Raw genomic sequence first — 27,578 nt, forward strand, 5'->3', positions numbered from 1 at the left:
CAATGCAACCTGGTGGCCTAACATCATAATCTAATAATCCCTTCAATGTACTCTACTTTTTATTCTTTGTTTGTATTACAATTGTATTAAAAATGGATAAAATATAAAATATTGATATAAATTCAATGCAGTATTATTGAAAGAAAAATTATAAAATTACTTTTATTCTTGGCAGATGAGTGTACCAGGAGCTCAGAAGGACATCTGATACTTTCAGATTTTGCAACAGCAGATGATGGTATTACACCAGATACATATGAAGAACATACCATTATCCCAGATATACCTCAAGCCCTTCTCAGAAAAAATCTTTCATCTGATCCTTTGCAACAGGTCCTTACTTCTCCTTCATCAATGACTGATATGCAAAACAAAAGTCATAGGACTAATGAACATGAAATAGCTCTTAAAGAGGAGAAGCCATATTCATGTTCAGAATGTGGGAAATGTTATAAACATAAATCACAGCTTGTTATACATCAGAGAACTCACACATGGGAGAAGCTATATTCATGTTTAGAATGTGGGAAATGTTTTACATATAAATCAAATCTTGTTACACATCAGAGAACTCATACACAGGAGAAACCATATTCATGTTCAGAATGTAAAAAATGTTTTTGTGAGAAATCACGTCTCATTGAACATCAGAGAATTCACACAGGGGAGAAGCCATTTTCATGTTCAAAATGTGGGAAATGTTTTAGACATAAATCAAATCTTATTGTACATCAGAGAACTCACACGCAGGAGAATCCATATTCATGTTCAGAATGCCTGAAATGTTTTCGTGAGAAATCACGTCTCATTATACATCAGAGAATTCACACAGGGGAGAAGCCATTTTCATGTTCAAGATGTGGGAAATGTTTTATACAGAAATCACATGTTATTGTACATCAGAGAACTCACACAGGAGAAGCCATTTTCATGTTCAGAATGTGGGAAATGTTTTCATCAGAAATCATGTCTCATTGAACATCAGGGAATTCACACAGGGGAGAAGCCATTTTCATGTTCAGAATGTGGGAAATGTTTTACATATAAATCAAGTCTTGTTACACATCAGAGAACTCACACACAGGAGAAGCCATTTTCAAGTTCAGAATGTGGGAAATGTTTTCGTCAGAAAGCACGTCTCATTGAACATCAGAGAATTCACAAAGGGGAGAAGCCATTTTCATGTTCAAAATGTGGGAAATGTTTTATACGGAAATCGTATCTTATTGCACATCAGAGAATTCATACAGGGGAGAAGCCATTTCATGCTCAGAATGTAGGCAGTGTTTTACACGAAAATCACATCTTGTTACACATCAGAGAACTCACACACAGGAGAAGCCATATTCATGTTCAGAATGTGGGAAATGTTTTACTGGCAAATCAAGTCTCATTAAACATAAGAGAATTCATACAGGGGAGAAGCCATTTTCATGTTAATGTGGGAAATGTTTTACAGTAAAATCACATCTTGTTGGTCATCTAAGGACACACACGAGGTAGCGATTTTCTTTTTTTATCAATTTATTGAAAACGTGTAAGAAAAAATGCAAGTTATAATACAGTCACACCGCCTATGTTTGAATCTATATATAAAATATTTAACATGTACATTAACAAGTTGTCTGATGCTGCTCTCTTCTCTTCGATGCGACATTTGCATCGATCAGACATGATCAGAATAGTTGCCATCCAATATCTAGCCCGTCTGTTAATTTAATGACCGACCAATACGCATTAAAATGGAGGCCGTTAAGGGGTCTTATAATAAGTACATAGTACCCACCCGTGGGCGAAAACCCCACGCAAGTGACGGCTGCAGCATCGATCCCAATCAGTTTTGGAGCCAATTAACCCTTTAGGTGCTGCTGTTAATTGCGACAGCAGCATCTAGTTGACTATAGGGTGGTTAAAACACATATCATATGTAAAAAAAAGTAGAAAAACAAACACACAAATAAAAAAAAACTATTTCGCCACTAAAAATGCAGCTTTTTACAGCAAAAAAAAATCACATAATTGGTAAAGCCGCGTTAAGAACAACCCAAACTATAAAATGGTGTCATTAATAATTCCATATGGCGAACACTTTTAAAAAAATTCATAAAAAACACGTAAAAAAAATTCATTTTTTTTCATCAAACTGACACAAAAATTTATGAATAGCAATCAAAAAGTCATATTTAAAAAAAAATGCCAAATCAGAATATGCGATGCAAAAAAATTATATTTTTGGAAAATATTGTTTTTAGTGTATCAAAGTAGCAAAGCATAAAAAAAAATATATAAATCTGGTTTCGCTGTAATCGCACAGACCCAGAGAATGAATTGGTCTAAAAACAATAACTGAATTTATGGTTTTTGTTCATTCTCCATTTGAGAAATCGGAAGAAAAGTGAACAAAAAAAATAGTTTTTCAAAATGGTAGCCAAAAAATCTTCAAATTGTTGCTCAAGAAGTAAGCCGTCATACAGCTTTGTTTGCCCAAAAATAAAAAAGTTACAGCTCTCAAAGTATGGCAACAAAAAACAATTTTTTATAAAAAAGCAAGACCTAAGAAAAACTACTGAGGGTCTGTGAATGTACTTTAATGTGTTTTGGATATATGATCTTATTTATTATCAGTTTTTTGACTGTGTGTATGTGAGTGTATGTATGCATACATGCTTGCATGTGTACGTGCGCACCTGGGACTTTACTATCTACTACGTACTGTATTTTGCGGTTTATAAGACACATCGGTTTATAAGATACAGCCCAATTTTTGGGGAGGAGAATAGGAAAAAAAACTGGTGCGTGTTATAATCAGCGTTGGTGGAGCGGGGTCTCAGGAGGCAGGGTTGAGGCAGGACTTGGTGTCCGGAGGCAGGGAATCGGGAGATCGCTGCTGCCAGAAGCTTCTGCCTTCTGGCAGAGTCAGGAAATGACTGCGGGGCTCATACTTGTAGTAGGAGGTGTTCGGTGGTGCGGGGGTTCCGCAGACATTTTGTGAAACCGGAGCCTCGCACCTTCCATACTTTCTAATGCGGTGGGCTCCAGGAAAATGTCCACCAGTGGCGGCGCAGGCGCAATTGAGATCTTGGGAGATGAGAACTTTGTGCCAAGATCTCAATCTGAGCATGCGCCTCCTCCGGCAGCCATTTTCCTGAAGTCCGCCACATAGAAGAGTATGGAAGGTGTGGGGTTCCGGCTTTTACAAAATGTTGGTGGAGCCCCCACACCACCGAACACCTCCTACTACACGCATGGGGCTCGCAGCCATCTCCCGACTCCTGCCTGTGTCCTAAGGCAGAAGCTTCCGGCAGCAGCGACCCTAGAACCACCATACTCCACCGATGCCGGTAGGCTCCACTACAGTTTGGATTTTAAGACGCACCACCATTTTTTCCCCCAAATTTGGGGTGGGGTGGGGGAGTGCGTCTTATAATCAAAAAAATACGGTATACACTTTTATGCATGTTTATGTTGTTACACATTATATCGTTACAAATTATATCTTCATCATTGTTTACTCACATATTGCATCCCCCTTCAGTTTCTTCTCTTTCCTCCTTGTCCTTTCTCCTTGACACCTTCACCTCACATGCGTTTTGCCTTGATTTTATTTCTTCATCGTTTTGCCCCTCTTATTCTGCATACCATGGTGTGCACTAGTCACTTTTTTCTTTTGACTGCACCACTCGTTGCTATATCACTACACCTTCCATATACACCGCTAATGCTGCCTAGTAAACACCATATATTTACTTATTGTACACTTTTTGTATACCTGTTGTATACATTGCTAACGCTTCCCAGCAAATACCTTATGTACTGGTTCACTGATTATGATATTTTCACTGATGTGGTTACTTATCTACATCTCTGATCACCATATACTCACTGATGCAGATACTTCTCTGCATTTCTCTCCATTCTTTTTAAATGTATCACTTTATCCATCGCTATGACTCTCTTTGCATATACTGGCCATTTAAAAACATACACGCTGGTATTTTGTCGCAAGATTAACAACATGTTTGTTATATACATGTATACATCCATATCCATTATTATATAATTTACACTTGTTCCTTGTTAGATATTTATTTCCTTTCACATATCTATAGTATCTACGTTCCCACCTTTTTATGTACATCGGTGTTTTTTTTACATTCACTTCACAGTTTATCCTCCACTCCTTGACCTTCTGCCCCTATGTATACATACTAGCTATTGAACCTGTTCTATTCCTGGGTGGCGAGCATTTTTATTGGTATATGATCTCCATCCTGGTCCATGCTCCCCCCATCTTGCTCCCCCATCCTGGTATGTGTTCCTCCCATCCTGGTATCTGCTGTCCCCATCCTGGTATGTGCTGCCCCCATCCTGCACCCCGATCCTGATCTGTGCTGCGCCCACCCTGCGCCCCCCATCCTAGTATGTGCTGGCCCCATCTTGGTATATGCTGCCCCCATCTTGGTATGTGCTGCCCCCATCCTGGTATGTCCTGCCCCCATCCTGGTATGTGCTGCCCCATTCTGCGCCCCCATCCTGTTATATGCTCCCACCTCCTGCGCCCCCATCCTGCACCCCCATCCTGTTATGTCCTCCCCCTATTCTGTTATGTCCTCCCCCTATCCTGTTATGTCCTCCCCCATCCTGTTGTGTCCCCCCCATCCTGTATATGTTTCCCCCATCCTGCGCCCCCATCCTATTATATGCTCCCACCTCCTGCGCCCCCATCCTGTTATGTGCTGCCCCCATGCTGTAATGTGCTGCCCCCATGCTGTAATGTGCTGCCCCCATCCTGTTATGTGCTGCCCCCATCCTGTTATGTGCTGCCCCCATCCTGTTATGTGCTGCCCCCATCCTGTTATGTGCTGCCCCCATCCTGTTATGTGCTGCCCCCATCCTGTTATGTGCTGCCCCCATCCTGTTATGTGCTGCCCCCATCCTGTTATGTGCTGCCCCCATCCTGTTATGTGCTGCCCCCATCCTGTTATGTGCTGCCCCCATCCTGTTATGTGCTGCCCCCATCCTGTTATGTGCTGCCCCCATCCTGTTATGTGCTGCCCCCATCCTGTTATGAGCTCCCCACATCCTGTTATGTTCTCCCCCCCATCCTGTGACCCCATCCTGTTATGTGCTGCCCCCATCCTGTTATGTGCTGCCCCCATCCTGTTATGTGCTGCCCCCCATCCTGTTATGTGCTCCCCCCCATCCTGTATATGTTGCCCCCATCCTGCACCCCCATCCTGTTATATGCTCTCACCTCCTGCACACCCATCCTGTTATGTGCTGCCCCTATCCTGGTATGTGGTGCTGCCCCCATCCTGGTATGTGGTGCTGCCCCCATCTTGGTATGTGCTGCCCCCATTCTGCACCCCCATCCTGGTATGTCCTGCCCCCATCCTGGTATGTGCTGCCCCATTCTGCGCCCCCATCCTGTTATATGCTCCCACCTCCTGCGCCTTCATCCTGGTATGTAGTGCCCCCATCCTGCACCCCCATCCTGTTATGTGCTGCCCCCATTCTGTTATGTGCTCCCCCCATCCTGTATATGTTGCCCCCATCCTGCACCCCCATCCTTTTATATGCTCTCACCTCCTGCACACCCATCCGGTTATGTGCTGCCCCCATCCTGGTATGTGGTGCTGCCCCGATCTTAGTATGTGCTGCCCCCATTCTGCGCCCCCATCCTAGTATGTCCTGCCCCCATCCTGGTATGTGCTGCCCCATTCTGCGCCCCCATCCTGTTATATGCTCCCACCTCCTGCGCCTTCATCCTGGTATGTAGTGCCCCCATCCTGCACCCCCATCCTGTTATGTGCTCCCCCCATTCTGTTATGTCCTCCCCCCCATCCTGTTATGTGTTCCCCTCATCCTGTATATGTTTCCCCCATCATGCGCCCCCATCCTCTTATATGCTCCCACCTCCTGCGCCCCCATCCTGTAATGTGCTGCGGCCCCCATCCTGGTATGTGCTGCGGCCCCCATCCTGGTATGTGCCGCGGCCCCCATCCTGGTATGTGCCGCGGCCCCCATCCTGGTATGTGCCGCGGCCCCCATCCTGGTATGTGCCGCGGCCCCCATCCTGGTACAGTGGGAACGGAAAGTATTCAGACCCCTTTAAATTTTTTACTCTTTGTTTCATTGCAGCCATTTGGTAAATTCTAAAAAGTTAATTTTTTTTCTCATTAAAGTACACTCTGCACCCCATCTACACTGAAAAAAACAACAGAAATGTACACATTTTTGCAAGTTTATTAAAAAAGTAAAACTGAAATATCACATGGTCATAAGTATTCAGACCCTTTGCTCAGACACTCATATTTAAGTCACATGCTGTCCATTTCCTTGTGATCCTCCTTGAGATGGTTCTACTCCTTCATTGGAGTCCAGTTGTGTTTAATTAAACTGATAGGACTTGATTTGGAAAAGCACACACCTGTCTATATAAAACCTCACAGCTCACAGTGCATGTCAGACCAAATGAGAATCATGAGCTCAAAGGAACTGCCCAAGGAGCTCAGAGACAGAATTGTGGAAAGGCACAGATCTAGCCAAGGTTACAAAAGAATTTCTGCATTACTCAAGGTTTCTAAGAGCACAGTGGCCTCCATAATCCTTAAATGGAAGAAGTGTGGAACCACCAGAAGTCTTCCTAGACCTGACCGTCCAGCCAAACTGAGCAATCGTGGGAGAAGAGCCTTGGTGAGAGAGGTAAAGAAGAACCCCAAGATCACTGTGGCTGAGCTGCAGAGATGCAGTAGGGAGATGGGAGAAAGTTCCACAAAGTCAACTATCACTGCAGCCCTCCACCAGTCGGGCCATTATGGCAGAGTGGCCCGACGGAAACCTCTCCTCAGTGGAAGACATATGAAAGCCCGCATAGAGTTTGCTCAAAAACACATGAAGAACTCCCAGACTATGAGAAATAAGATTCTCTGGTCTGATGAGACGAAGATAGAGCTTTCTGGTGATAATTCTAAGTGGTATGTGTGGAGAAAACCAGGCAATGCTCATCACCTGCCCAATACTGTACAATCCCAACAGTGAAACATGGTGGTGGCAGCATCATGCTATGGGGGTGTTTTTCAGCTGCAGCGACAGGACGACTTGTTGCAATTGAAGGAGACATGAATGCGGCCAAGTACAGAGATATCCTGGATGAAAACCTCTTCCAGAGTGCTCTAGACCTCAGACTTGGCCAAAGGTTCACCTTCCAACAAGACAATCACCCTAAGCACACAGCTAAAATAACTGAGGAGTGGCTTCAGAACAGCTGTGTGACCATTCTTGACTGGCCCAGCCAGAGCCCTGACTTGAACCCAATTGAGCATCTCTGGAGAGACCTGAAAATGGCTGTCCACCAACGTTCACCATCCAACCTGACAGAACTGGAGAGGATCTGCAAGGAAGAATGGCAGAGGATCCCCAAATCCAGGTGTGAAAAACTTGTTGCATCATTCCCAAGAAGACTCATGGCTGTACTAGCTCATGACCATGTAATATTTCAGTTTTTCTTTAATAAATTTGCAAAAATTTCCACATTTCTGGTTTTTTTTTTCAGTCAAGATGGGGTGCAGAGTGTACTTTAATGAACTTTTTAGAATTTACCAAATGGCTGCAATGAAACAAAGAGTGAAAAATTTAAAGGGGTATGAATAAGTTCTGTACCCACTGTATGTGCTGCCCCATCCTGCGCCCCAATCCTGTTATGTGCTACCCCCACCCTGGTATGTGATTTGTGATGTTTATTACCGGATATACTCAAGTATAAGCCGACCCGAGTATAAGCCGAGGTACCTAATTTTACCGCAAAAAACTGGGAAAACGTATTGACTCGAGTATAAGCCTAGGGTGGGAAATGCAGCAGCTACTGGTAAATTTCCCCATCCTGGTAAGTATTGCCCTCTCATCCCCAATCCTGGTAAGTATTGCCCTCTCATCTCCAATCCTGGTATGCATGGCCCCTTCATCCCACAATCTTGGTATGCATGGCCCCCTCATCCCACAATCCTGGCATGCATGGAACCCTCATCCCCCAATCCTGGTATGTATGGCCCCCTCATCCCCGAATCCTGGTATGTATGGCCCCCTCATCCCCGAATCCTGGTATGCATGGTCCCCACATCCCCTAATCCTGGTATATATGGCCTCCTCATCCCCCCAATCCTGGTATGTATGGCCTCCTCATCCCCCCAATCCTGGTATGTATGGCCTCCTCATCCCCCAATCCTGGTATGTATGGCCCCCTCATCCCCCAATCCTAGTATGCATGGCCTCCTCATCCCCTAATCCTGGCATGTGTGGCCCCCTCATCCCCCAATCCTAGTATGCATGGCCTCCTCATCCCCTAATCCTGGTATGTGTGGCCCCATCATATAAAAATAAACACTTATACTCACCTTTCTTCCTCACCTCTGCTCCAGCGCTGCGTCCTGTCTGCAACAGCTCATGTCAGCATCTGAGGTGCAGCACGCGCTCTCAGACACTTTTGTGAGCTGCTGCTGCGGGCATATTCACTCCTCTCCACGCCGGAACTATGTGCGTAGAGAGGAACGAATATGCATTCACTTTAGTAGCGGGCACAGCGCTTCTCCGTGCCTGCTACTAAAGAGAAATTAATATTCCCTCTTCTCCACGCCCATGGGCGTGGAGAAGAGAGAATATTCATTTCTCTTTAGCAGCGGGCACACGTGGTAGCTGCAGCAGCTCAAACACCCCTCTCCTTTTCCCCCGCTATCCACCAACGTAATCTATATATACTCTGGTATATACCGGAGTATAAGCCGAGGGGGGATTTTTCAGCACAATAAATGTGCAGAAAAACTCGGCTTATACTCGAGTATATACGGTATTTAAAAATAAATGCATTAAAAATGAAAATAATATATTTTTTTCATTATCAAGTGTTTTTCATTATTTTTTTAGTAATTTTATAAGATGAAAAAATCTCTTAGGGTATATGCCCACGATCCGGAGCTGCTGCGTGTTATGCAGCGTCAAACCCGCAGCATCCAGATGTTACAGCATAATGGATAGGATTTGTAGAAATCCCATGTCCACTATTCGTCTCTTTGCACCTGCAGGACACCCTTTTCAGCTGCAGCATGTCAATTTCTCTTGCGCTTCTGCATGCGGGCTTTTCCCATAGACCTAACCTCTATGAGGAAAGTCCACAGGTGAAAAAAAAAAAGGCGCCGCTCATTTGTATATTGAGTGGAAGACGCCGGCGGTTCTTCCATAGCGTCGGGGCCGCAGGATGGTACGCATCGTGCGCACATACCCTGATTCTCCCTGTATAATAAAAATACATACATTATACACAGCAGTGTATTTCTATCAGCCTAGTCATATTCTGCAGTACAGATCAAGTACATGAAATTCTCTTCATTATACCACTAGAGCTTGTGGCTCAGCACACTAAGGCTCCCATCTATCTGTAATGTGAAGGTTGTAAGCTCAAGACCTGAATTGACACTGAAAAAAATATTTTGTCATTGCTTAGCTTATTATTTTTAATACTTTTAGGCTACATTACCACGATCAGGAACAGCAGCTCTTTGGACGCAGCATATTCTCGCTGCGTCCAAAACGCTGCGTTATAATCACGCAGGTAAGTCCGTATGTGTTCACTGAGCCATGTGGAGTTACCGCATCTAATGACATTCTAGTGTGGAAATTTCATAGTGGAGACCAGCGTCTCCGCAACAGAAACTGATGTGCAGCGTCTCCGCAACAGAAACTGATGTGCAGGGTCTCCGCAACAGAAACTGATGTGCTGCGTCTCCGCAACAGAAACTGATGTGCTGCGTCTCCGCAACAGAAACTGATGTGCAGCGTCTCCGCAACAGAAACTGATGTGCTGCGTCTCCGCAACAGAAACTGATGTGCTGCGTCTCCGCAACAGAAACTGATGTGCTGCGTCTTGTAAATCTGCGCCGCTGGCGAGTTTACGCAGCGTCACATAGAAGCACAGTGGGCGTGGGATTATGATAAATCATCCAGTGTGCTTGTGATGTAGGACGCAGCTTTTTGGATGCAGCGCATGTGAGTGTGACGCTCGCAGCCCTGCCCTGGGAAGATGGGGGTACTCGGAGCCGGGTCAGATGACGAGGGGATGTAGCCGTGGCCTGGACCCGTTCCGTGCCCAGGGCCATCACATTTAAAAAATAATGGGCTATCGGTGTTGGTGAGGACGAGTGGTGGAATTGAGACTACGCCACCTGCGGTGTCTGGTGATGCACCACCAGCACTGCTAGCAGTCCTCTGAGGCTGGAGGATGTTATGGCAGCTTGAGATGTTATGACTCCCCACAGGCGGAGCAGGGCCTCAGGGCAGGGGAGCTGGAGGATGGAAGGAGTAGTTATAGGATTACTCTGGTGCCGTGTGGTGCGGTGCAGAATAAAGAGTCCGGAGGCTTTAGGGGTAGTCTTCCAGGTCTTTTACTCACGTTATTGTAAGCAGCAGCAAGGCTTCTCCCTGCTCACGGATTACTGTGGTCACCAGAGACGAGGGCTCAGCGCACCCAGTATATTCAGGCACTTCGATCAGGACCCTCTGAGTGTTCCTAAACTGTCCCTTTCGACCTCTCCTGTCCGCGTGCGGGCAAAGGCTGGGTCTCCCTCTGGACTATGCACAGATTTGGGGGCACGGGGGCGATTGCTGTTCCGTCCGTCCCGCGACGGGACCCACTGTAGCCTTCCGGGCTTCTCTGACAGAGACGTGAAGTGGCAAAGTCAGATGTCGGGGGCCGGTACCCCTCTTGCAGCAGGAATTCCACTGGCTGGGCCAGAATGGAGAGTACAGGTGTCGTACGCCGCTCCGTCCGTACTCCCTGGGATCCTTTTGCTTGTGGAGCTGTTTCACTATAGCTCCCGACCTTCTTGAGCAGAGGAACTTGACCGGGGTAGAGACACTGTTAACTCATACCCGCTCCTTGTGTCAAGGTCAGTGCACGAGGACCGTGCATCTACAACATGCTGCAGGCTCCAACACATGGCCGCTGCCAGCTGTGAAGATCACACTCCATGAATAGGAACTAAGAATCAAGAACCTTGTGCTCAAGATGGCTGGCTATTATATAGCAAATTATGTGTGTAAACTAAAACTGTGTTCTACCCTTCACCCACTACATGGTTCCCCTAACTTTTGGTTCCCCTCACTTGTGATCCTGCTGAGGCAGCACTATGGTGCATACTTGCCTCCCATAGGTCAGGAGTGTGTAGTGTTGAATGTAGATTAGGGTCCTGAACAGTGCACCTTCCTTACCTGGGTGAGGAGACACTACACCTGCTGACAGGCTGCAGTATCCCCCCTTGTGGCGACCGAACCCTCAGGGGCACCACATTAGCGGCGTCCAAATTGCTGTCATTACGGAGCTTGGGCTCATAGCCTTATAGGAACAAGAGAAATATTTGTCTTCACCTCAGTATACAGGCACCATAAATATACTTTGTTATATATACAATGTATTTCTATTGAGCTTTATACTCTGCTACTGGATTCATTGCAATATAGAGTCAAGATAACCACAATCTCCCATCTTTATCATTATGGAATGTAGCTCAGTGGTTACAGCACACAGCCTGTGAGCATTGAGAAGCATGGTGACACTGAGAGTGTGAGTCCTGGGTGACACCAATGACCGGAGTGAGAGGATGTGACTATATAATTTAATTTATGCACTAAGAGATGATTGGCCCCACCCCCGAGGAAGAGGAATTACAGAGCGATGAGAATCACGCCCCCCTGGGCCGTGTGTGTGTGGGGATACCCGGAACCGGACCCATTGTGGATGCTGGGGGTTGTAGTCCTTGCGTGGCGGGGACCTGGTCCGTGCCCAGGGCGGTCAACCCAAATGGCAGTCTATATGCTGAATGTCCGTCTACGCCACCCGTGGATTGCGGTCAGAGTGAACCGCCGCTGCAGGGCAGACCGCTGAGGCTGGTGTTGTGGGTGGAGCAGAGGATAGTATAACTCCCCACAGGAGGAGTATAGCCTCAGGGCAGCAAGTGTGGATGTTGGGGGTGATGGTGCGCGGGAGCAGCAGTAACGACACAGAGTCCTGAAATGCAGTCCAGGGTATTTACTCACAGTTCTTTATCCACGTTACTACAGCTGGTCATAACGTCCCACGTCACATTGTTGTCACCAGGTGAGGGGCTCGGCCTACTCCCAGATAACTTTGGAGCGTTTCACAGGACCCCCTTTGTGTGTCCTGTCTCTGGCCTGTCATACCGCGCCAGTGACCACACTTCTGTCCAGCTGCCTCGGGCCTTCTCGGGCAAACGTTGGCGCCGTTTCCCTGACCCTATGTGGTGCCTTCCTAGCGGGTGTAGCGAGGGGCTGCGCCACATAAAATGTCACAGCCTCCGGTTTCTAGCTGAGGGTAGTTCCCCACCTCCACTAGCTTTGGGGACCGGTCTCCATCCTTTGCCTGACCCCCCTACGCAGGTAGATTCGGGTGTGCGGTGGCGACTCGCCGGTCCACACCCCTGGGGTCCCTTCGTTCCTTGTTCCTGGAGCCTTCTCCGCTCCTCTTCCTTCCTTCTCCTTCCTCCAGGCCCCGGCCTCTCCCAAGACTGCCTGCGGAGCAGAGCTCGGTCTGAGCCTCTGCTCCCAGTCCTCTCCTCTCACTGACTTAACTAGACTCGACTCAACTCCTGAACTAAGATGGTGCCCACCTTTTATACCTCCCTCTCAATGCACCTGGGAACTGCCCTCTCCCTCCTATGCACTACAGGGTCCCCCCTTCCTCGGTGTTCCCTCCCCCCACTCCAGCCAGGGACAGGGACTGTCGTGCTCTACTTGGAGCTTATCGGTCGCCCATGCCCCCCGGAAATGTGGTGTAATGCATGCAGGTGTCAGGGTCCTGATCCACACTCCATCCTTACCTGGAAGTGAGATATCGCACATCTGGTTGAGATGCAATACCTCTGTAGCGACCGAACCCTCGGGGCGCTACATTCCCCCCTGGTAAATCACAGCACGTCCGCAGGCTGGAACAGAGCAAAAGACAATGCAAATTAGGACATGCAAATTTTTATTTTTTTAAACTGCCAACTGCATATCACTTCCCTTTATGGGAAACATTTTCTCTTTTCACCAATATATAAAACATTCCTTTTAGTAGAAAACATATCAAACATCATCAGCAACATATTAACGGCGAAGTCTCTTTTCAGCAGGTCACAGTTCTTTCTGCGACCAGGTGTCCATTCTTCTTAAGGTGCAAACTTGGCAAAACTTTTGAACATGAGGGACCCGTTCGCAAACCCTCAACATAGGCCCTGGGCGTGGCTGCAGGGCATAGGTGATCCGGCAGTTGGACTACATCTTCTGCCACGCCAAACGGGTTTTTGTTCTGAGGTCTGTTGTTGCAACGTTTATAAAACCAATAGAGGGCACTTTAGGAAGTGCAACTATTTACATGGATTGGCTGCTCCCATTCCTCAGCCGGATAGTTCACAGAGGGTTGGTGCTCCCAGTCCTCAGCCGGATATTACTGACCCGTTTCCGGGTAACTTTAATCAAACGATTGAACTGACAACAATCCCGATCCGGGTGAACTTTTCATACTCCGCAAACGGCATGTCACGAAACTCTTCACCCTGGCGGGTAACTATTTACAGTTAGGCTGTTGCTCATCAATAGCGATGTCCTCCTTGTGGATGTTACTCCTCCTCGCCGTACTCTTCAGACCCGTCCGGGTCCTCTGGGTAGTAGGGCTCAGAGTAGTGTTCTTCCTCTACCCGCTGGACATTGAGGGCGTACCACCCCCGCAGTCCTCGATGTCGGGTGTAGGACACCAAGTCCCCCGGAAACAGATCCCGTCCCCGGTGACCCTCAGGCAGATGGCTCTTCACGTCCCTCCTATTGACGAAAGGTCCATGTCTGTGATGGGGTCCTGGATGAACCCCCACCTCTTCTCTTGATGGAACTTAACCACGGTCCCGGTAATTTTGGTGACCGCGTACAGCTTGGGCGTTTCGGCGGGTCCGCATTTTCTCCTCTGCGCTCCGGGCCTGCAGCTGCTCCCTCCTCAGGCGCCGTGTCTGCTCCTCCTTCTCCAACTGCCTTATTTCCTGCTGGCAGAATTCCCGCCTGCGAGCTGCGGCCGCCCGCATCTCCTGCGAAAACCCCATTAGGTCCTCCCCGGTCTGGTCCCACTCGATCTGGACATCTTCCTCCTGGAGCTGGGGAATGGTGACTGGCTGTGGAGCAGGCAAGAGTGGAGCAAGCGGGGCCTCGGCCCCTGCAGACAGGTCCCTCCGATGACTAGGGTGAACCCATCTGCGTGGCAGGGGGACCGGCTCTCCATCGGGTCCGGCGAACTGGCTGTATAAATCGGTCCCTAGGGGTGGCAGTATTGGGACCGGGGGCGCACGCTGCTGGAAGGCGCCTGGGGAGATCAGGCCTTGCGACCGGGCCTGGAGCGGGCCGCTTCCGACCGCACCTGGGGTCAGGGGGCACGGCCTGGGGCTTGATCCGGCGACTGTGCTCACTGCTTGGGGCCTGTGTGCCGGCAGCGGGAGCGGGGGAGGTGCAGCGACTCCCGGGACGTCTGGCTCCGCGACGGGGTCCAGAGGCAGGTCTGTAGCACCAGGGCTGGTGGCAGGGGTGTCCCCCTTACCTGCTTCCAGGGCTGTGCTGCTCTTGGCTTCCGGCCTCCTCTCCTCGTCCTCAGGTGCTGGCTCGCTGGCCGGTGCTGGTGGCGTCACTCGCTGCTGGGCCGCGACCCGCTGGGCCATCTCCTCTCTCCATCCCGCTACGGCCTCCCACTGCGCCTGGACCATCCTCCGGTCCAGATCCTCCAGCGCAGTCCGAAGGAACTCCGGGTCTTCTCCAGGGAGCTGAGCCATTAGCTCCGTGAGGCTGCACGGGACTGCCTCGGCCTGCAGCAGGCCACCCGTCAGGGAGCTGGAGTCGGAGCTGCTCGCCATCTCCGGGTGTGGTCTGCCGAGACTGATCCAAACCACACCCTGCCCTCCCGGTTTTCTTCTCCTTCCGCCCTTGTTGGGGGTGGTCCCGGGGCAACCTGCTGACAATCACTCTCAGGGGCAGCCCCCCCATGTTGATGGACATCTCTACAGCCGCACTCAAGGCTGTTGGGGGTGGGCTCCTTCTTTGACGCCATTCTGGGACCTGGCCCACGATGGGAGTTGGCTTCTTGTTGTCTTTTGGCGCGCACATTATGGTGTCCGCTCTGCTGGAGCGGGTGCCATATTCAATACAGTAAAACAGTCTCTTTTCAGGCACGCAGTACCCGGTGGTTGCGGGCACGAAATCCTGCCGACTACGCCAAAAGTTGACGCGCCCCCTGGGCCGTGTGTGTGTGGGGATACCCGGAACCGGACCCGTTGTGGATGCTGGGGGTTGTAGTCCTTGCATGGCGGGGACCCGGTCCGTGCCCAGGGCGGTCAATCCAAATGGCAGTCTATATGCTGAATGTCCGACTACACCACCCGTGGATTGCGGTCAGAGTGAACCGCCGCTGCAGGGCAGACCGCTGAGGCTGGTGTTGTGGGTGCAGCAGAGGATAGTATAACTCCCCACAGGAGGAGTATAGCCTCAGGGCAGCAAGTGTGGATGTTGGGGGTGATGGTGCGCGGGAGCAGCAGTAACGACACAGAGTCCTGAAATGCAGTCCAGGGTATTTACTCACAGTTCTTTATCCACGTTACTACAGCTGGTCATAACGTCCAACGTCGCACTGTGTTCACCAGGTGAGGGGCCTCAGCCTACTCCCAGATAACTTTGGAGCGTTTCACAGGACCCCCTTTGTGTGTCCTTTCTCTGGCCTGTCATACCCCGCCAGTGACCTCGCTTCTTTCCAGCTGCCTCGGGCCTTCTCGGGCAAACGTTGGCGCCGTTTCCCTGACCCTATGTGGTGCCTTCCTAGCAGGTGTAGCGAGGCGCTGCGCCACATAAAATGTCACAGCCTCCGGTTTCTAGCTGAAGGTAGTTCCCCGCCTCCACCAGTTTCGGGGACCGGTCTCCCCCTTTGGCCTGACCCCCCTACGCAGGTAGATTCGGGCGTGCAGTGGCGACTCGCCGGTCCACACCCCTGGGGTCCCTTCGTTCCTTGTTCCTGGAGTCTTCTCCGCTCCTCTTCCTTCCTTCTCCTTCCTCCAGGCCCCGGCCTCTCCCAGGCCTGCCTGCGGAGCAGAGCTCAGTCTGAGCCTCTGCTCCCAGTTTTCTCCTCTCACTGACTTGACTAGACTCGACTCAACTCCTGAACTAAGATGGTGCCCACCTTTTATACCTCCCTCTCAATGCACCTAGGAACTGCCCTCTCCCTCCTATGCACTACAGGGTCCCCCCTTCCTCAGTGTTCCCTCCCCCCACTCCAGCCAGGGACAGGGACTGTCGTGCTCTACTTGGAGCATATCGGTCGCCCATGCCCCCCGGAAATGTGGTGTAATGCATGCAGGTGTCAGGGTCCTGATCCACACCCCATCCTTACCTGGAAGTGAGATATCGCACATCTGGTTGAGATGCAATATCTCTGTAGCGACCGAACCCTCGGGGCGCTACAAGAACGTCAGAGAGAGGTAAGTATATAGAAGCCTGGAAAACAGCTGAGCCGTGGCAGGACTGAGCCCTCAAACCAGGACAGTCCCGCAGAAAGAGGGACAGTTGGGAGCTATGTATATACCATACCTATTCAGACTATAAGACGGACCCCCATCTTATAAAAAATATTTTTTTTCCTATTTTCCACCCCAAAATTTGGGGTGCGTCTTGTAGTCCGAAAAATAAGGTACTACACTTGATCTTAGCCAAATGGCCAAAAATGGATACATCCATCCTGTAAGCCCCTCCTGACCTCACACATATCACCTCATCCAGCACCATGACAACCAGCACAGCAGAGTCCTGCATCCACTGAGGCCCCTGATCATGTGACCCCTGACTCCTCCCCTCCTGTGACATCACCACAGGTCCTGTGCGCACAGAACAGCCATATATCCAGTGTGCGGCTCTGCAGGTGGTGGTCTGTGGAGATTCCCCATTACTATTAACCCCCTCAGTGCTGAGCCTGTGATAAATCTCTGTATGTGACTATAATGTGATTGTGTGTTATACCGGGGGCAGGACGGGGCCATGACTGGATGTAGTGATCATGTGAAGCCGGTAACAGCTCCGGAGATTTCTTACATGGGATCTTTATGATGTTACATCGTCATCTTCTCCCCATTCAGGTCCCTACAATATCGGATCCTCTCAGTGCAGATCTTCTATATAAGAGAATTTTCCTGATTGACCCATCAAGGATGGATAGGGACAGAGACAAGATGGCGGAGAGGATATTACACCTCACCCTAGAGATCCTCTTCCGGCTTACTGGAGAGGTGAGAGATTCTGTTGACGTCATATTACATCATTCTCATCTGTGGGAATAACAGATGGACAGAACTGGAGAGGTGAGGACTCTGGAGATGTCTGTAGTGAGATTTATTAATATGTCTCTCCATAACCAGGATTACACAGTATTGAAGAAGACCTCTAGTGCACGCTGTCAGGACCCTGTGTCTGAGGGATGGGGAAGACCCCTGAGCCCAATCACAGGGCCTCCATCTCACCCCCTGATACATGAGGACATCAATGACCAGAAGATCCTAGAACTCACCTACAAGATGATTGAGCTGCTGACTGGAGAGGTGACACTGCTGGGAATGCTGGGACATTATACAGTAACGCTATGGAGGTATCGGGGGATGACGGTATCATTGTATGTGTCAGGTTCCTATAAGGTGTCAGGATGTCACCGTCTATTTCTCCATGGAGGAGTGGGAGTATTTAGAAGGACACAAAGATCTGTACAAGGACGTCATGATGGAGGTCCCCCAGCCCCTCACATCACCAGGTAATAGACAGGACTAAATACACACGGCCTATAATTATCTGTATGTAAAGAATGAATTCAGTCTCTGTATGTGTTTCTTCCAGATCTATCCAGTAAGAGGACAACACCAGAGAGATGTCCCCATCCTCTTCTTCCACAGGACTGTAAACAAGAAGATCCCGATGTTCCTCAGGATCATCAGGTAAATGGAGAGAAGGTGTCATGAAATCTTCTCTATGATGTGTAGAAGGATGTGAAGGTCTTGTGTTCAGTCTTGTTTTATCCACCAGTATTATTCACTGAATGGACAATGTATTAGAAACACTGGCACTTTCCTGATTTGAGCTTCACTGTGTGGAGTGAGACCTGTGACTCTGGAGTGCAGCATTAAATGAAGTGATGAGTTATCAGCCAGAATCGACATTAAAATTAGAAGAGTGAGTGATCTGAGTGACACAAACATGGACATCGATGCTACATTAGCCAGGACCAGTATTTCAAAATCTATCAACCTTGTGGAGATTCTCTTTATAATGATATGAAGGCTATACTGAGAATATTGTGATCACAGAAAAACATCCAAAATCAACACTTCAGGAGGTGGAGGTAGACTAATAATGTGGGAAAAAATTTTAGGCACATCCTGGTACCTCTGATATCAGTAGATGGAGATTTGGACACTAGGGATTACATAAGTATTCAGGCCAACCAAATTCATCTCTCCATGGAAGCTGTTTACCTTATGGTAGAAGAACCCACAAGGGTCGAATAACCAGGGGGCAGCCTGAGGGGGACAGTTTGAAGATCGGACAGTATAAGGCATGGAATGTGTGGAGATAAAAATTCAGAAGTGAAGAAGGTGTAGTAGGTGTAATCCATAAGGGGGGACAGTATTGATGGTTGCAAATTTCTTTAGAACAATGATATTTAAGCGAACTGAAAGACCATTTCACCCATCAAAAGTTTTTCTTGTGTATCTGGTGATTTACAGCCTGTTTTAAATGGATTATTATTTGATTGTCGATTACCAGCCAGTATAAATGCACATTAGAGAGTTACTAAACTTTTCGGAGCTTTTTGGATATGTTTTAGGCCCTTCAATTCAGAGCAGATCAGTGGAGGACCCAGTTCTGAGAGCCCAACCAATAGCTCAACGCACCTCTTAGAAGGGCGCCTCTGTGGGGCGCACACACAGCGCAGAGCTAATGCAGTAGAGAGTCATGGGCTCCTGTCTCCTGACCTGTGCACTTTTAAAACTTCTTTTGAAAAATTTGTGGGGTCTCCGGACCCAGACAGGCACCAGTCTGGTCAGGATTAAAAGGCTTAAAGGGAATTTGTTACCACATTAGATATTAATATTAATATGGGCATACAGATTATAGACTGCTGAAAAAAGTCTGACCTGTATGCCTCATATCAGATGCCTTGTTGAGAAATCATATTTTATCAATTTATAAAAATTACCTCTTCGGGCTTTGTGGAGGATGATACCTGGAAGATAACTCTGCCTCTAGAGCTTACTGTACACAAATGGGGCATAAGCACCGTGATGTGTAATGGCCACTCTCTTATCTCACTGCAGAGTTGTGTGTGGTTATACCTGACACATCTGCAGATGCCTCTCAGCTCCAGCTTCCATCTCAGGCAGATAGGGTTGTAATATTGTTGCAATACAGCAGATCTCAGAGAGCTACAAAAATGTGTTTGCCAGAAGACAAAGTTCAGTTCTACTGTTCTGTGCTAGTTACATGTCTCGCACTGATAACTCCTCTTCATGTAAAATAATCTCTGGAGGCGGCGTTATCTTTCAGACTATATCCTCCCCATAGCCTGGAAGAAGTCATTTACATAAAGTGATAAAAGATGATTTCTCAACAAAAAGACATCTGATATGAGACATACACGGATGACTTTTTTTTTTCAACAGTCTATAACCTATATGCCCAAATTAATAGTTTAGATCTGTCAAATGTGATGACAGATTCCCTTTAAAAAATATCCTCCAAAACTTAAAACTTAAATATGCACTCCCACTGGTTATTTTATTCATTAAATGTATATGCATGTAATGTAGTGTGAGTCTATTGGTTTACTTACCTACTGCTGCTCTCTCCGGTGTCCAATACTGTTCTTCTCTGCGTCCCAGTGACTTCACCTCTGTGCAGACTGTCCGGGTCACACGGTGCCCTGCATGTCCTGGAAGTGACTTTTTCAATGGAAATCTATGAAGCATCAGAATAAAGCGCCATAGGCTTTCATTGTAAAAGAGACTTCAGGCTCACACACAGAGTATAGAGTCAGCCTTCTAGTTGCAATTGCACCGACATCAGTGAGAAGCAGAGAAGAACCTCGTTAGACACTAGAGAAAGCAGCAGTATTTGATTATATTAATACACACATACTACATTACACATACACACACATTTCATGGATAAAAAACATAGTAGGAGTGCTTCACAGTCTGATGTTGGATGGTAACTACAATTCCCATCATCGCCTTATCATTTTTAAGGACATAATGGGAGTTGCAAGTTCATGCCACATAATTGTATATGCCAGAGGCTGACCTGACATTAAATTTGTTTGCTGTACTAAGATTGGTGTTATATTCCTGTAGTGATGATGATTCTGGTGCTGTATTTATGTACTGGCAATGGATCTGGAGAGCTATACATGTACTGATAATGGATCTGGTGCTATATACATGTACTAATAATTTCACTGGTACTGTATCTATATCCTGCTGTTGGTTCTGGTGATGAATGTATGTCTCGATAGTGGTTCTCATCCTGTATTGATGTTGATTTAGTAATCTTTAAATTATTGATACAAGATCATTATAGGGTCAGTGTGCTGTTCATTGCACACATGAACAAAACAAAGACTAAAAATACAACTGTCTGAATGAGGCCAGATATATCAACTGAACAAGTGTTTGGCTAAAGACCCCATACACTTAAGATAGCTGTCAGCAATCTTGCACGACTCTTGCCCTAGGCCCCTGACTCTGCGGAGCTCTCTTTTTTGTTTTTTAAAATTAGAGAACTGCTGCTAGATATGTCTATGGATGGTTTATTTCTTAGAGAACAAAAGGATCCGCATTCTGTAATCGGACATCATTTTCTCCACTGACGTCATCATTCAGAGTCACTGATACACATTAAACTGTCGTCCAAACCCCTTGGTATCAGCAGGTTAGGCCGACATTACTCTAAGGTGTATGGGGGCCTTTACTACCTAATAAACGGTATGTGCATCCTTGGGGTACGTGCACACAATGTATTTTAGCCATTTGCAAACTCGTTTTTTAGAGGGGTTCCAAATAGAATCCACCTGAAAAAGACGCTGTGTGCACATACCCTTAGTCTGGCTTACCAGTAGGGGCATGACCATTTAAATTGCCTAGGGCACCATGAACACCAAATATGATGTCATTTTTGGTCGCCATGTTAATTTACTATTTCTGTTTTGTTTGTTTTTTAAATTAATTTATGCAACTTCTCCATCTGTCTGTGCCTTATACAGTCTTTGTTTCAGGGTGAAAATCTGACCCATATTAATACTACAGAGACATATGTGAGGGATGATGAGCGGTGTAAAGAGGAGATTCCTACGGATAACCGTACAGGTGAGTATTGTCCACAAAATACTGAGAAGTCACAGGGTCTACTCAGTCACTGGATGGTATAATTATGTGTAAAATATTTTGGGGTCTGTTAAAATGAGTTTTTTATGTGGCTTTTACACCTGCAAAATCGTCAGTGTATCAAATTTCCCCACGGTATATGATGTACAGTGCCTACAAGTAGTATTCAACCCCCTGCAGATTTAGCTGGTTGACACATGCGGAATTAACTTGGCATTGTGACATTTGTACTGTAGATCAGCCTGGAAGTGGGAAATGCACTGCAGCAAATATTATTTTTTTTTTTTTCTTTGTTTTTTTTTTAAAACGTTAAAAGTTAATTCAGAGTGTCATTTATTATTCAACCCCTCAAACCACAAGAATTCTGTTTGGTCCCACTAAAGTATTAAGAAGTAGTTCAGGCACCAAGAATAATGAGCTTCACATGTGTGGATTAAAGATCTCTTTTGCCAGCCTTTTCTGACTATTTAAGACCCTCCCCAAACTTGTGAACAGCACTCAGACATGATCAACATGGGAAAGACAAAGGAGCATTCCAAGGCCATCAGAGACAAGATCGTGGAGGGTCACAAGGCTGGCAAGGGGTACAAAACCCTTTCCAAGGAGTTGGGCCTACCTGTCTCCACTGTTGGGAGCATCATCCATAAGTGGAAGGCTTATGGAACTACTGTTAGCCTTCCACGGCCTGGACAATCTTTGAAAGTGTCCTCCCGTGCCGAGGCCAGGCTTGTCCGAAGAGTCAAGGCTAACCCAAGGACAACAAGGAAGGAGCTCTGGGAAGATCTCATGGCAGTGGGGACATTGGTTTCAGTCAATACCATAAGTAAAGTACTCCACCGCAATGGTCTCCGTTCCAGACGAGCCCGTAAGGTACCTTTACTTTCAAAGCGTCATGTCAAGGCTAGTCTACAGTTTGCTCATGATCACTTGGAGGACTCTGAGACAGACTGGTTCAAGGTTCTATGGTCTGATGAGACAAAGATCGAGATCTTTGGGGCCAACCACACACGTGACGTTTGGAGACTGGATGGCACTGCATACGACCCCAAGAATACCATCCCTACAGTCAAGCATGGTGGTGGCAGCATCATGCTGTGGGGCTGTTTCTCAGCCAAGGGGCCTGGCCATCTGGTCCGCATCCATGGGAAGATGGATAGCACGGCCTACCTGGAGATTTTGGCCAAGAACCTCCGCTCCTCCATCAAGGATCTTAAGATGGGTCGTAATTTCATCTTCCAACAAGACAACGACCCAAAGCACACAGCCAAGAAAACCAAGGCCTGGTTCAAGAGGGAAAAAGTCAAGGTGTTGGAGTGGCCTAGTCAGTCTCCTGACCTTAACCCAATTGAAAACTTGTGGAAGGAGCTCAAGAATAAAGTCCACATGAGACACCCAAAGAACCTAGATAACTTGGAGAAGATCTGCATGGAGGAGTGGGCCAAGATAACTCCACAGACCTGTGCCGGCCTGATCAGGTCTTATAAAAGACGATTATTAGCTGTAATTGCAAACAAGGGTTATTCCACAAAATATTAAACATAGGGGTTGTATAATAATTGACCCACACTTTTATGTTTAAAATTTAATAAAATTCAACTGAGCAACATAACTTTTTGGTTTGTAAGATTTATGCTTCTGTTCATAAATCCTACTCTCGTTTGCAGTTTGAAGGCTCTAACTTATTTGCATCTTATCAAACCAGCTAAATCTGCAGGGGGTTGAATACTACTTGTAGGCACTGTACATGCTGCAGCCTCAGTGTCTCCTATCTGATGTATATGCACCACTCTCGGTGTCTTCTATATGATGTATGTATATAGCAGTCTCTGTGTATGCTATGTGATATATATATACAGAAGTCTTGGCAGGGGCAGAGACTGTCAGCTTGAGGCCCCTTGCTATAAGGCTGTGTGCCCACGATGTGGATTTAATGCGTTTCCGTGGCGGCATTTCCGCCGCGAAAACACTTTAAAACCACTTGTTAAGCTGTCTGCCATGTTTCCCGATGATAATCCGCATGTGCTGTGCACATGCTGCGGAAATTTCTGCTGCGGATTATCATTGCGTAAAAATCCACACCAAAACCATTTCTTTTGCGTAATCGCGGCAAAATCGCAGCCATTGACTTGCATTGAACCGCATAACATCCACATGTATACATGAGGATGTTATGCGGTTTAATGCGCAGATGGTACCCGGGTCTGGAGAAGACGAGACTCTCCTCCAGACCCGGGTACCATTAGTAAAAAAAAGAATTAAACCGTAAAAAATAAAAAAAAAAACATTATACTTACCTCTCTGGTGGCCCCGGTCTCCTCTCCGGTGGCGTCCACTGTCCTTGGCGTCCCGCGGTGTTCTCAAAGGACCAATGACGGTGACGTCATTTAGTCATGCGAAGTGAAACATGAACCTATGGAGAAGATGAATCCAACAGATAAGTGGAAAATTGAAACTGCACAAACTGGAAGCCTAATGTCCTAATCTAATAGTCCCTGCTTAATGCTCCACTTTCTCAGTCAATTAAAAATTTATTTGTAATTATAAAAAATGTATAAAAAAAAATATATTTACATATATATATGTGTGTGTGTGTGTATATATATATATATATATATATATTCATATACTGTATATACACATAAATATATGTATATATGTGTGTGTGTGATATTGATATGATTTTAGTGTCGTATTATTGGAAAATAATAACATTTTTATTCTTGGCAGATGAATGTACCAGGAGCTCAGAGGCACATCTGATACTTTCAGATTTTGCAACAGATGATCATGGTATTACACCAGATACATATGAAGAACATGTCATTATCCCAGATACACCTCAATCCCTTCTCAGAAAAAGTCCTTTGTTCGATCATTTTGAACAGGTCCTTTCTTCTGCTTCATCAATTACCGATATGCAAAACAAAAGTCATAGAAGGACTAATGAACATGAAATGGCTTTTAAAGAGGGAAAAACATTTTTATGCTCAGAATGTGGGAAATGTTTTAATAAGAAAAAGAATCTCATTACACATCAGAGAATTCACACAGGGAAGAAGTCACTTTCATGTTTAGAATGTGGGAAATGTTTTATATGGAAATCACATCTTATTGTACATCAGAGAATTCACACAAGGGAGAAGCCATATTCATGTTTAGAATGTGGGAAATGTTTTATAGAGAAATCACATCTTGTTAGACATAAGAGAACTCACACAGGGGAGAATTTATTTTTATGCAAGGAATGTGGGAAATGCTTTAATAAGAAATTGAGTTTTGTTACACATCAAAAAACTCACACAGGTGAGAAGTCACTTTTATGTTCAGAATGTGGGAAATGTTTTATATGGAAATCACATCTTGTTATACATCAGAGAATTCATACTGGGGAGAAGCCATATTCTTGCTTAGAATGTGGGAAATGTTTTATAGAGAAAGCACATCTTGTTAGACATCAGAGAACTCACACACGGGAGAAACCATTTTCATGTTCAGAATGTGGGAAATGTTTTAATGAGAAATCAAATGTAATTGAACATCAGAGAATTCACACAGGGGAGAAGCCATTTTCATGTTCAGAATGTGAGAAATGTTTTACAAAGAAATCACATCTTATTTCACATCAGAGAATTCACACAGGGGAGAAGCCATTTTCATGTTCGGAATGTGGGAAATGTTTTACAATGAAAGCAACTCTTGTTGGTCATCTAAGGACTCACACAGGGAAGTAGCGATTTTCTTTTTTTTGTTATTTTATTGATCACATTTAAGAAAAAAATGCTATTTATAATAAAACCACAAATCTACAAGAAAGAGGGAAAACAATTTGGAATATTAGATGATGTGACGACACAGCTTCTACTCTTAATTACCCAGATTCTTAGATTTGCTAAGCCAAGAGAAATACACTATTGTTTTTGTGTTGACTTTTGAAAGTATGTGTTTCTTTGGTTGGTCAAGAAGGACAGGCCAGTATTTGTATAACCCTGGAGATTGACTTCTAATGATCTGTGAACAATGATGTTAGTTACTATGCTAATTGCATGTTTTACTAAACCAGCTAGTTGTTGATTTGCAAGAGCACCAACTGTGTAAATTGATTAAATGCTCAAATTTTGAGACCTGATCCCTGCACCTTTCCCCCCGACATCTGACTGATGACCTTCGCCACATATGTAAATATAAAAAGGGTTTTTCTATTCTGCTGCAAAGAGAATGAAAGATCAGGCATTTTTCAGGACAGCAGATGGATAGCATGGTTCCATCCAGAGAGCCACAGATTTGGATTCTACAGGTTTCCAACCGAAGGGTATATGGCTCTGACTGGAGGGATACAGATCTGCTCCATTGACCATCGAGAACCCATGGATACATTTGGGAAAACCAGGTTGGGAAAATGAGGTCACCTGGCCTCATGGATATGTTGTTTGGGGTTGTCAGGTGGTACCCTCCGGTTTGCTGAAACCTATGGAGGTGTTCTTAGAAGCCAGATTGGGGCCAGATGACAGGTTGGTCCCATGGAAACTCTCCGAGAGGCCAGGATGGGACCCTCGGGTCTCCTGGCCTTGTACCTCGATGGACTGTCAACTTCCTAAGCTTGCCGCTACCTTCTCTCTGTGGGGGCCAGCCAAAAGCGGGGGGCCATCTTGGGTATTAGCTGGGCTTGTTCTATGTGCTTATTGTCCGTTTGATGGTTCAATAGGGTATTGCCACACTGTTTTACCCTCAGCCTGTGTTGTCTGAGTAGTATTACGCCCATGGAAGACCCCAGGTCTTCACAGATGACTATTAGAAAATGTATACAATTACCAATTATTGTTATTGAAAAACAATTAGTATTCATATAATACACCCATGTATGAATCATATATATATATATAGGGTGGTCCAAAAGTAGGTGGACAGAAAGTGCAATAAGGTTATGAAGGGGGAGATTTATCAAACACTAAATTGCAGCCGCCTGTCTGGATCATCCTCCAATAAACCATGAATTAGACGTGGACAATGAGCTTTCCACCCAATAGATTTCAGGATTCGCATGATAGAAGCTCGTGAAATTCCCAATTCCAAAGAGGCTCTTCTGGTGGACTTTTTTGGACTCTGAACAAATGTTTCAGCAACAAGTTGTTTATTATCTTCTGTGCAGACTGTTTTGGGTCGACCAGTTTTTGAAGCATTAAGGATTGAGCCAGTGGCATTGAATTTGTCACAAATGCGGTAAATGGTTTGTCTCTTTGGGGCTTGAGTACCAAATGTTTCAACCCAATTTGCTCTAACGGTTTCAGCATTTTGAGATTTCCAATGTTCTGTTAAAATCCATTTTTTTTATCTGTATTTAAATTATTTGCCATTATGTATTATCTGAATTATCTGAAAAAAGAAAACAGATTTGGGGGAGATCTATCCGTGAAAACTAGATCTGTGAAACTGGCTCAGTTGCCCTTGGCAACCAATCAGATTCCACCTTTCATTTTCCAAAGAGCCTGTGAGGAATGAAAAGTGGAATCTGATTGGTTGCTAAGGGCAACTGAGCCAGTTTCACTTTACACCATGTTTGATAAATCTCCCCCTTCATAACCTTAATCCACTTTCTGTCCACCTATTTTTGGACCACCCTGTGTATATTATATATATATATATATATATATATATATATATATATATATATATATATATATATGTATAAAATATCTAACATTTACATAAATAAGTTGTCTGATGCCGCTCTCTTCTGTTTGATGTGACATCTGCATTGGAGAGTTTCTGCTATAGATCAGAATAGATTCCATCCAACAGCTAGCCCGTCTGTTAACAACTTAACGACCGCTGATACGCATTAAAAGGGCAGCTGTTTAGGGTCCTTATTCCTCACCTTAAAACGGCGGTGAGAAAAAAAAATAAATAGCACCCCTCAGTGAGTGAAAATCCCACACGGGTGACAGCTGTATATGACATCCGATTAACCTGTTAAATGCCGCTGTAAATCATGACAGCGGCATCTAAAACACATAAAATATGTAAAGAAGTAAAAAGAAATAACACACATTACCGAGCACACAGATCATGAAAACCCATTTTACCGCTGGAAATGCA

General features: G+C 46.0%; 1 protein-coding gene across 1 annotated transcript; it reads left to right on the forward strand.

The window, feature by feature from the left end:
* The first annotated feature begins 753 nt into the window (after positions 1–753).
* On the forward strand, positions 754–26,970 carry LOC141271465 (uncharacterized). The gene is made up of 8 exons (XM_073681536.1): positions 754–1,458; positions 13,479–13,608; positions 17,199–17,345; positions 17,475–17,654; positions 17,737–17,860; positions 17,944–18,041; positions 21,365–21,467; positions 24,213–26,970. Exons 1-8 carry the CDS (start codon positions 887–889, stop codon positions 25,214–25,216), a joined length of 2,358 nt encoding a protein of 785 aa, XP_073537637.1. The 5' UTR covers positions 754–886; the 3' UTR covers positions 25,217–26,970.
* The last annotated feature ends 608 nt before the right edge of the window (positions 26,971–27,578 follow it).

Source organism: Phyllobates terribilis, unplaced genomic scaffold, assembly GCF_046119375.1.
Source record: "Phyllobates terribilis strain yellow unplaced genomic scaffold, ASM4611937v1 Scaffold_5__5_contigs__length_657084704, whole genome shotgun sequence".
Classification (NCBI taxonomy): Eukaryota; Metazoa; Chordata; class Amphibia; order Anura; family Dendrobatidae; genus Phyllobates; species Phyllobates terribilis.